General features: G+C 37.7%; 1 protein-coding gene across 4 annotated transcripts in view; it reads right to left on the reverse strand.

Moving 5' to 3' along the window:
• LOC140769037 (uncharacterized) overlaps positions 1-12,295 on the reverse strand; it is a 44,156-nt gene that overhangs the window by 14,685 nt on the left and 17,176 nt on the right. For all 4 annotated transcript variants that reach the window (XM_073109561.1, XM_073109563.1, XM_073109562.1 and 1 more), the window contains exon 9: positions 11,833-12,014. In XM_073109561.1, the coding sequence (XP_072965662.1) occupies positions 11,833-12,014 (182 nt within the window). The remainder of the gene's footprint in view (positions 1-11,832; positions 12,015-12,295) is intronic.

The following is a 12,295-nucleotide window of genomic DNA, read 5'->3' on the forward strand; positions in this document are numbered from 1 at the left end:
GGTCATTCCGACCTCAGGAACAGCACTCCAACCTTCTGATGATGTGAAGTTTTCTTAGAGGCTCCCTGGTCGAGCCTTGACCCCAACCCAAATAGCAAATTGGAATCAAAAAGGGCTTTGTTTTTGCTGCGATGAAAAATTTACTCAAGCATCGTTCCACCAAACCGATCAGGTCCGTTATATTGATTGATGGACTTGAGGAAGGGGACACTTCCTATGCTATTGAAGAGAATCTAGAGATTGAGAATATAGTAGAGGGTCCTGAGAAGGACAACGTGGAAGAGGTCATGGCTGAGATCTTGGTACATACCTCCTCAGGTACCATAACACCCAAAACCCTATGAGTTAGCGGTACAGTAAAGCGAACGGTAGTGCGCTGGTAGGGTCTACAGTACCAAAAGATAGGCTCTAATACTAATGATAAGGCTACGAAACTATTTCTTCAAGATCTAAATTTATTGCAGAAAGCAGTCCGCGCAACTGAAGAAAAATATTCACCAAATATTTTTCTGTAGTCAGAAAATTACGAAACTAAGTGTAATCGATCCGTAACTTCCTGATCTACATTTTTTGTATTTGTGCCCTTCACAGATTTGAACTACAACAGGGATGAAATTATGATTTAGTGCGGATGATAGTGGTGGTGACGGGTAGAGTGGATGTTAGGGTTATGGATGATAATAGAAATGAAGGTGGGCTCGACAAATAGATTAGAAATTAGAAGAGACCTTGCCAATAGTAGAGGTGGTAGGTTGGTGAAGAGGGTGGGAGATTAGAGTAAAGAGAATAGAGAAAAGATAGGAGGCAAAAAAATCTAATAGCATAATGAATTTGGCTGCCATCCACACCTTCATAGAGGCTAGCCAACAAACCAAAATATAATTATTAACTCTAATTCTAGAAGATTCCCGTCGATCGCGTTTGAACGCACCTGATCGCGTTCGAATGCACCTGATCGCGTTCGAACGCACAAAAGGCGTTCTCTGTATGTGCAAACACGATGCAGGCATTCGAACGCGCCCAACCGCGTTCGAATGCACATTTTGCGTTCTCTGTTTTTGTGAACCTGATACAGGCGTTCGCAAAGGCGTTCGAATGCGACCCCTTTCTCGTTCGAACGCGACCTACAGGAATTTTATTTTAATGAAAATAAACAACTACTGAAATAAGAAAAGACCATAACTAAATGTATCATGCGCATCTTGATTAACACCGATTCGACTCACAACTTCATTGATAAGATATTGCTCAAGAAGATAGGGTTGGAATCGAAACCCACAGAGAGGTTCAATGTTACCTTTGGGGACGACAACATGTTGAGAGCCAACACGGCATGCAGTTGTGTACGAGCTGAAGATTCAAGGACAATAGTTCACTCTTGATTAGTACCTGCTGGCCTTGCAAGGAGCAGACATCATCCTTGGGATTCAGTGGCTGAAGAGTCTTGGGTTGGTTACATTTGACTTCACGCAACTATCTCTGTCCTTTAGGCGAAATGGCAAGAAAATTCTGCTTATGGGAGACCAACCCCACATGCTGAAAATCGCCTTGTAGCCCTTGATCGGCCTTCTAAGGAGTGGGGACCAAGCCTAACTTATGCAAATGGCACCTATGGAATTAGGGCAGCAAGTGACCAAAGGTAAAGGTGCTAATATGGATGATTTATTGTAGGAGTTCGCCGACTTGTTTAGGAGTCAAGCCAGCAAATGTCCGACCTTATCCGTACCCACATGTGCAAAAAGAGGAGATTAGCAAGATGGTGGCAGAGATGCTTGCTCAAGGCATCATCCAACCAAGTAGAAGTGCCTACTCGCCGGTCCTCTTGATGCATAAGAAAGACGAGAGTTGGCGGTTTTGTGTTGATTATCGGACTCTCAATGCCATAACCATCAAAGACCGGTACTTGATCCCAATGATTGAAGAGCTTTTGGACAAACTCATGGAGTCATCTTACTTCAACAAGCTAGACTTGAGAGCCGGTTACCATCAAATCCAAGTTGAACCTGTGGATGTACACAAGACGGCGTTACGGACTCATAATGACCACTATGAGTTCTACGTGATGCCGTTCGAACTCACCAATGCGCAGGCGACCTTCCAAAGGCTAATGAATAATTTATTTCGTCCCCTCCTATGTCGATACGTACTCATCTTTTTTGACGACATACTCGTGTACGGCAGGGTTTGGAGGAACATCGATGACACTGCGTGTAGTTTTGGAGATCCTGCGGAAGAATGAGCTCAAGGTTAAGTTGAGCAAGTATTGTGGCTAAGCCTTATGTGGACTATCTTGGGCATATCATATAATCCACTAGAGTGGAGGCTGACCCGATTCTGCACCATGGCGGAGTGGCTGACGCCGAGGACTGAGAGAGAGTTGTGTGGGTTAGGGCTCACAAGATATTACCCGCGATTTGTCGCTCACTACGGCTAGATCGCTGCTCCCTTAACATCTATACTACACAAAGGGAGTTTCCTATGGATGGACAAGGTGACACGTTTTCGAAGAGCTTAAATCTGCCATGACTACCCCCGGTCCTTGCATTGTCCGATTTCAGCAAAACTTTTGTGCTAGAATGCGACACGTCTAGTGGTGGCATTGGAGCAGTGTTGATGCAAGATGGCCAATCCCAACAATTACCTACATACGAACGGAGATGCTTGCAATCTTGCACGCAGTTAACCATTGGAGACCATACTTGATTGGCTAGCATTTTACTATACTCACCGATCAACGAAGCTTACCGTACTTCATAGGCTAGCAAGTGCACACTTCGGCACAGCAAAAATAGGTGACCAAGCTTCCTGGATATGATCATGATCTTGTTTACAAGAAAGGATCGGAGAACCGGGTTGCTGATGCACTTTCGCAGCAGCCGAGTGTGAAAGACCCAGATAAGTTGGCTTTATTTTCTTCACCGGTGTTCCCTTGGTTTACAGAGTTACAGAGGGCTTGTGCCACAGCTCCAGAAGCCAAGAAAATTGTAGAAGACTTGGAGAAGGACCCAAGTAGCCACCCGGAGCATGAGGTATGCGATGGGCTCATCCTTGCGCACGGGTGGCTCATGATACCGACAATAGGACTTCGGTGGCAAATGATTGGCCACTTCCATGATGTTCCCCCTACAGGTTATGAAGGGACATTCCATACCTTCAAAAGGTTGTCTCCAAACTACCATGTGGGTGGACATCAAGGACTACGTGCGGCAATGCCAAATCTGTCAACAAGCAAAATCTAAACTACTAAAACAGCCAAGGGTGATGAATCCGCTTGCTATTCCGGAGCAGATCTAGAAAGACATGTCTATAGATTTCGTGGAGGCCTTGCCAGAGTTTAGAAAGGTATACTTGGTGTTTGTGGTAGTAGATCGATTCAACAAGTAAGCGCACTTCGTCTTACTCTTGCATTCGTTTTCAGGGAAGAAGATTGCAGAAATTTATGTGCGTGAGGTAGCCCGACTACATGGAATGTCGTGGTCTATTGTATCCAATCGGGATCGAATTTTTGTTAGCAAGTTGCTAGTCCGAGTTCTTCAAACTCCAAGGAACTCAGCTAGCGCTCCATATCACCCCCAAAACCGACGAACAAACTGAGGTGGTGAACTAATCTAATGCCTCAAACAATACTTGAGGTGTTATGTTGCGGATCAGCCACGCAATTAGGTGAAGTTCCTCTCTTGGGCCGAGTGGTTCTATAACACGGCTCATCACTCTAGTATTGTCATGAGTCCATTTGAGGCAATATATGGTCGTGCCCCACCCGTGCTACACTGCTATGACCCAGTGGCGACGGTGGACTGAACTGAAGTGGACTTAGAATTGGCGGATAGAGATGCGACATGAAGGAAATTGAAGACCCACCTTGTTACAGCCCAAGATCGGATAAAACAAACTCATGACAAATGAAGAAAAGAGAGGGAGTTTGAGGTTGGACAGCTGGTCTATGTTCGGGCTAAACCCTACCGTCAAAGCACCCTGCGACCAGTCTTGAACCAAAAGTTAAGATTCAATTTTTTCAGCCCCTACTGAGTTGAGCAGGATATTGACCCAGCAGCTTATAGATTGGCCTTGCCCACAAACTCACATATTCATCTGGTCTTCCACGTGTCTGTGCTCCAGGCCCACATCAAACCGCATCAAGTAGCCGAGGTCGATCTACCTGAGCCGATGGAGGATGATGAGAAGACCGAATAAGTCTGGGTCTTAGGAAGGCGAAGGGAGAGACATGGGACCAGATTGAAGACTAATATTCTTGTGGAGTGGTTGGGTCGACCAGCGAACGAGTCGACTTGGGAGCTCGAGTCCGACATTCTAGCCCGATTCCCTAGTTTCGCACCTTACAATCAAGGTGGCGAAAGTGTGGTGGAATGATACGACTTGGGTCTGATCAAGCTGTCTCGAATCTTAGAGTCTATTTCCTATATTTTTATGCCTTTGCTTATTTGCACTTTAGCCATTGTATTTCCTTTATTTATTTATGTTGCATATGTGTGTGATGTCAATTGGGTTAGCCAATTCGACTAGACCGTGAGCCACCTATGTATACTGTGGGTGAGCCTTGGATTGGATAAGCTATGATAAGGTTTCCAGTTTCGGCCGATCCCGATCCCAACCGAAACCAGCCGGCTGGGGTTTTGGCCGTTTCGCCCGAAACAGGTGGGAACGACCCGGGTAATTGTTAGATCCGACCCGAGTAATTGATGTCCCCACCCCCCACCTACCTCTCTCTTCCTTCTCTCTTTCTTTTCTTTCTTTCTCTCTTTCTCTCTTTTCTTTCTTTCTTTCTCACTCATCTCTTTCTCACCGGCGACTGAGTAGATCTCCGATGGCCTCGACCTCTGGCGACGTTCTCCAACGAAGATTCGACGACCTTGATCTCCGACGACCTTGATCTCCGACGTTCTCCAACGAAGTTATACGATACCGACATTGGGTGGCAACATTGCAGCACTATTGGGCAAGATAAAAGACGTGTTAAATGCAACTGGTGTGAAAAGGAAATGAGTGGTGGTGTCAGCCATTTGAAAGAACATGTAGCTAGAAGAAAAGGAAATGTAGCAGTTTACACTCAAGTGTCTTTGGAAGTTAGAAAGCAGATATTGGCTCATTTAATTGGTAAAAAGAAGGATAAACAATCTATACAACAAAGAAAGTTAATGGTTCGTAAAGAATTAATACATAATCTTGTACACATTGATGATGATAGCAGTGAACAAAATGAAGAAGATGAGAAGAAGAAACAGATAAAGTAGATAATGAAAGAGAGCAGAAATATGTATAGAAAAGAGGAAGAGATGAGAAGAAGCACTAGTAGTAACTTTCAAAGATCTAGATTAGTTAATATACGAGAAAAGAGAGAATATGAGGGCAGCAGTTCTACCCATAGGACTCCTGGTGTTACAGCAGAGTTTAGAAATATTGGACCAATGGATACATATCTTCAGAAAAAAATAGGTCGTACACAGATTTCCATTAAGACAACTCTCAAACGAATTAAAAATACAAAAAAACACATTGGTAGGGCTATCTCTAAATTTTTCTTCTACAAACATAATATTTTCAATGTAGCTGATAGTCCTTACTATCACACTATAGTGGATGCTATACAATCAGTAATGCCTGGTGTTCCGCCTCCTAGTTGAAATGATATTGCTACTAAATATCTTGACTCAATGGACATAGCAAAAGAATCAATAAAAAAAATATGGATCAAAATTATAGGAAGTGGTGGAAGATTATTGATTCTAGATAGAATAAACAACTACATAGAGATATACACGCTACTGGTAGGCATGCTTTTAAGTTTTAAGTTTTAATTTACTAATTTACTTTTATTTATGAATATTTAAAAACTTGAATGGTTATAAATTTTAAATTTCTACAGGATATTTTCTTAATCCAAAATTTGCATTCTCTAAAAATGTCAATAATAATATTGAAGTCTTATTAGGGGTTAAGAAGGTAATCAGCAAGCTTGAGCCTGATATTCATAAACAAATCTTTTGCGATTAAAAAGTGAGTTATGATTCAATTAAATAATTTTATTATTATTTGTTTCAAGTTTTAACTTTCAATATAATCAGTATGCAATAAGCCAATAATATATTTCTGATTTCAGATGGAGAGATATAGATTAAGAGCTGGGCAATTCAATACTACTAAAGTTGCAGCTATATTTCATAACACTCCAACTAAATAATGGTCTATGGATAGAAGGAGGCACCAAATTAGATGCAATAGTAAAGAAGATTTTAAGTCAAACTGTGTCTTCATCACAGTGTGAAAGAAATTTGACTACTTTCTCCTTAATCTACACAAAAATACGCAACTGATTGACAATGGAAAGATTAGAGAAGTTAGTTTTTGTCATTATAATATGAGATTGAGGAAAAGAAATTTAACAAGGCAGAAAATAAACTGATTGATTTAAATCATGTTTTTGATGAAGAAGACCCTTGACTCCATGGATCAGAGAAATAGATGACAGATTATTAGATAACAGAGATAACCCATGGTTAGATGAGATATTGGAAAAGACTACGACGAGGACAGAGGCTGATACGAGTCGTTCAGTAGCGAGAGATAGTATACCTACTAATACTAATCATGGTCCTGATGATACATATGGTAGTGAGATCATTCCATCTACATTTGTTGAGGAAAGTCAAGCAGGCATAAGGATTGAAGACAGAAAAACTAAGGATGTATATACATACCAGCGGCGTCGTCATGAGAATATTGCTTCATATGATTATGGTACATTAAGTATTTATTGTTTGGAGTCATCACAAGATCCATATACTAGTTATTATCCTCAATATCCTCAGTATTCTCAAGCACAAGATCCAAATTCTGGTTATTATCCTCCTCAGATGCAAGTCACATAACAAGATCCATACAATATGACTAGTATAATGGAATCACTTTTTGGAGCATCAGATCCCAGATATCAATATTTACAAACTTATGGTGACTATGATAATGAAGACTATAGAAATTTACGAGAACCAGCTCGATATTCATCAAAGTTTTAAATTTTGAGTAAGTTAATACATTTTTTAAGTTTTAGAATTCATATGTGAGTAAATTTTGTTTTCTTATTTTTCTGTCATTTTTTCTAAATTTTTCTGTATTTTTCTGTATTTTTCTGCATTTTTAAATAGTTTGATCCGATACAAACGGCTGATACGACCGATACGTATTGTTTTTCTGGACGGTCGATACCGATCACAATCCTGATACTGGGAACCTTGGGCTATGAATGACTTTCCCTAATCTAATCTCTTCTCGCTCCTCTCTCGTGCTCTCTCACCTCAACCCACGACAATCGAAGGCTGTGGTCCACTACCTTCTCAAACCGAGCCTTACCCCTCCTCTAAGGGCGGCTCCACCTTCTCCCCTCTCCTTTATCTTTCTACAACTAATTCCTCATGCCATTCCATCCGTCTAACCCTATCATTTTCCACTTTCACAAAACCACTTTCCACCACTATTGTCAATATCCACCTGACCTAAATTTTTTTGTACCTGATACCGTATCAAAAGGCTTCAAGGTTTTTAATCTTGCAATAATAGGTTAAGGCTAATTAAGAGTCAACAAGAAGCGAGCAAACGATCTCTCTGCATAAAGGTATTATTGTTACAAGTGATTTCCTTATTTGTTAATACAAATTCATTTTGATGCTCTTATAGAATCGCAACCGGAGGGCGAAGACTAATTTTACATCTGCATCTTAACCTCAACTTAATTTGAAAACTCTAGCTTCGTCATCAGGTAGTTCTAAGATATTAAAGTCCGAAGTTTGGAAGTATTACAAAGATTGAAACGAAAGATATCCAAAGTAATATTATAAATTGTAGAACTAAATGTCTTCAATATGGTCATGATTTTTCCATATTAACTAAGAACGGTACTACTCACCTAATGAGGCATGTTAAAGATAAACATAAAAAATGTCAACTTGATATTGGTCAAATATTGCTTAATTAAGGTGCTTCTATAGATCTTTCTAATTTTCAATGAAATTATGAAAATTCTCGTAAAGAATTAGTTAAATATGTTATTCATCGAAATAAATCTTTTGTTATGAGTGATGATCCGAAACTTACAAATAAGTTTTACTCTGGCTTTTAAAAGAATTTCTTGTCATACAATAAGAAGAAATGTTTTCAAATATTTTGCTAAAGAAAAAAGAAATTAATTACAGATTTTATAAAATTAAAATCTAGAATTTCTTTTTAGTGATATTTAGGCTTAATGCCAACGTTAGTCTTTTATATATATAACAGCACATTTTATTGATAATAATTAGAAAATACAAAAATAATTTTTTAAAAGATTGATGAGTCATACTAGTGAATATTTTTCTCATACTATTATTCAAGAGTTTACAAGTTATAATATCTAAAATAAGATTTTTCTTCTCTCATTCTTGATAATGTTTCTAATAATTATTTCATAATTTCTAATCTTCAATATGTTATTCCTTTGCTTTGTAATGGTGAATTATTGCACAATAGATGCATGTGTCATATTATAAATTTAATTGTACAAAATGGTCTAAAAGAAATTGCTAAGATAATTCATAAAATTAGAGAAATTATACATCATATTATTTTTAATAAAAAAATAGCTAGACCATTTACAAATATGCGTAAATAGTGTGGATTAAAAACTAAAAAACTTCAATTGGATGTAAAACATAGATGGAACTCTACTTATGAAATATTAGAATTAATATTCGAATATCAAAAGGCTATAATTTCTTATGTTTTTTAGATATTAATAATGAACTAGAATGTCCAACTAATTTAGAATGACAAAATATAGAGAAAATAAAATATTTTTAAAAACATTTTTTGATGCTACTAATATGTTGTTAAGCTCTTATTCTTCTACAATTATAATCGTTGATATGCAACTTGTTAATATTATTTAACTTTTTCTTTCTTTTAAAAATGATCGGTCTTTACATAATATTTTACAAAAAATGGAAACTAAATATGCCAAATATTTTGAACATTTTTCTTTACTTATTAGTTTTGGCATTTTATTAGAACCACAACTTAAAAGACCGATTTTTTATATTTTTAATGGTTTATATATAGATAAACAAGATAACTATGTTTTTCGTGCTGTAACTATTAAAGTTATTTCAAAAGGCATTTTAATGATTATTCTATTATATATAATTCTACTTCCTCTGTGCCTTCACTTTCTATTATTTTTCCTAAAAGTGGTAGCACTAAAAAGTCATTGCTTGCTCGACTTAAAATAAGAACTTCTCCATCAATGTCGTGAGAAATTACTAAGTTTTAAGCATATTACAATCATTTTGTAAGTGAGGATGAAATAGATTTTTTTTATTTTTCTATTTTTATCGATCATTATCAAATCAACTAATCAAGTGATCATTTAAAAAGCTTAGATAAAATTGATGATGATGAAACTAGAGATGATAATAATAGTGATAATGCTGAAACTCAGTCTGATGATGGTGATGATAAAGATAAGACATACATCCATGTTACCCAACCTTCTCAGAGATATTATTTTTATAGGGCTTGAGTTTGTAGGTAACAAGACATTAGAATATGTGCACCTACAAGATGTTTATGGTGTGCCTATGCTTATGCCCGTGCTAGTGTTGGTCGTTCTTGTGCATGTTCAATTATCTATATCATATTATAAGGCAATTACAAAAATTTTATTTATATGAAGACTATGTGAGACATTACAAGCAATACTATCAATAAAAATAATATCGACAATACTTAATGCAACATTCTCATGTTATTCTTGTGTTAGCAAATAAAGCCTTCGATCCTCCTCGTCGTTCTACGTTCACCTAGATATTAATTTTAATCATTGAACTATTATCAATTAATATTATGTGTTCAATTTTATTATGGAATATTCAACTATATTATAGAATGTTCAGTCATTAATATTAATTTTAATGAATTTATTCAATCATATTATGTGTTGAATAATATTTATATTTAACTATTACTTTATCTTTAATAAAATAAGGTCATTTACAAAAATAATTTAAAGATAAAACACATGATATAAGTTATAATATATATATATATATATTTAAACCAAAAACTAATGATTGACATACCAAAGATCCAAAAACATCTATAAATATCTTAAAAAGTTTATTTTATTATAAAAGCGTCACTAGCATGCAGGGGCGTGCCGAACCAATAGTGGCACGACCATCATTGATACTATGTCCATATGTAGAGATTGTAGAGACTAAGGAACTATATAGAAATTAGAAATCAATGGAGAACATAAAAGTTCCAGCAATCAAAGCCAAATCTATATTAAATGAAAAGAAAAGGACATTACACAAAAAAATATATGGTACTAAAGTCCAACAATTACATGTAAGAAGGAATAATCTTAAAGCTGAAAGGCAATATCATTTCTCCACTCAAGTAACTAGGCTATTATTTTTTGCAATAAAAGAAAGAAAAAGAAAAAGAAGAAAAACAATAATTGCATCCATTCCCCCTCACCAAAATCAAAACAGGTGGCTGCACCACAAGGTAAAAGCTTATGAAATGACACTCATTTAAAAGATTTATACAATGACATGGGAAGTTCAAGGAAAACATCCATAGGAGAAAAGAAGTAACAGATGATCTACATGACTTCCACAGAATCCAATATGAAGAATGAATAAAACCTCACAGAGTAGAACATTAAGGACACAACAAATTTAATGATAAATGGTAGGCATTTCGCCAGGAGCATAAAAAGGATTAATCAATAAAAAAAAATTATCCAACAAACTAGATAAAATTTGGGGATATGGAGTTAACAATAAAGTTACTAGGCAAAACTAGAACTTCATTACTACTACCTGGAATCCAATTGTAGCTATTTAAAGATAATTCTCATAGGAAATCAATAAGGCTAAAAAGTAATGAAAAAAATAATTCTTGAGTCAAAGACTAAGCTATACACTCCCTTAATTCATCCCTGACAACAAAACTTTAGAAAATATTAACTAAAATTTTATTATTAGATCCATAGATAGCTATGCCGGCGGCGTACTGGCACGTGACACGAGCGGTGTCACATGGCACCCCTCCTAATAGCTTCGCTGCTCACCATCTACCTCGTCACTGATCGCCACTCGCTATCGCCGTCGCTTCGTCGGGTGCCCTTAATTCTTGAGTCAAAGACTAAGCTATACACTCCCTTAATTCATCTCTGACAACAAAACTTTAGAAAATATTAACTAGAATTTTATTATTAGATCCATGGATGGCCGTGCCGGGCGTGTCACATGGCACCCCTCCTAATAGCTTCGTCGCTCACCATCTACCCCATCACCGATCGCCACTCATTGTCGTCGTCGCTTCGTTGAATGCCCTAACCCAAGAGAGAAAAGAAATCAAGAGAGAGAAAGAGGGGTGTTAAAAACTTAATTGCGGGTCCGGATCACCCCCCCCCCCCCCCCCCCCCCTCTCTTGATATCTCTCTCTCTCTCTTGATCTCTCTCTTCTCTCAAGCTAGGGCACCCGACCAAGCGACAACAATGGTGATCGGCGAGCGGCGAGCAATGGCGACAGCGACTGCAAAGGCGAAGGTAAGTATCCCTTACCTTTTTCTCTCCTACTCTTACAGCACGACTAGCAAATGTCAACAACACGTGCCGTGCCGTGACGACCGGTGGTCGGTATGGTCCGTGCCTGTGGCACGACCATCGTTGGTTAGATCAACTTAAAATCAACTCATAAAATTTCAACAATGGCCTTGAAAACGTATATTAGATGTTCCAAAAAGAAAATCATTCAATGGCATGTTACTACCTGCTCCAGGCACTTCTTTGAGTTCCGGTGTTCACCAGCCACATAATAGGCATTCGCAAGGTTCACCCAAATTGGTGCAGCTTTAGGATCAGCCTTCACCGCCGCTATTAAGCACTCCTTTGCTACTTTTATAGCTTCAACTTGATGTGGATAAGGCCCTTCGCCTGCATTGGCACCTGGACCTGAAAGTCGACATGGTACAGAGTTAATAGCCTGATCACTTGCTAAAACATCCTTGCAACTCTACCTAGTTCACGCAGAGAATCAATTATCTAATAGAAGATAACCAACATATTTATGCAGAATGTTTAAAGCCACTCCACATAGAATAATTATTATGTTATCAAATCATCATTAGATAGAACAAGTCCTGCTTCCAGCAAAGACTTTGAACTGTTCCAACAAATAAACTTATTATCCATTTAACTCTCGCAATATCTTAACTGACAGGGATCCAGATTTT

The sequence above is a fragment of the Typha angustifolia genome, chromosome 10, assembly GCF_048772165.1.
Source record: "Typha angustifolia cultivar Huaian chromosome 10, ASM4877216v1, whole genome shotgun sequence".
Lineage (NCBI taxonomy): Eukaryota > Viridiplantae > Streptophyta > Magnoliopsida > Poales > Typhaceae > Typha > Typha angustifolia.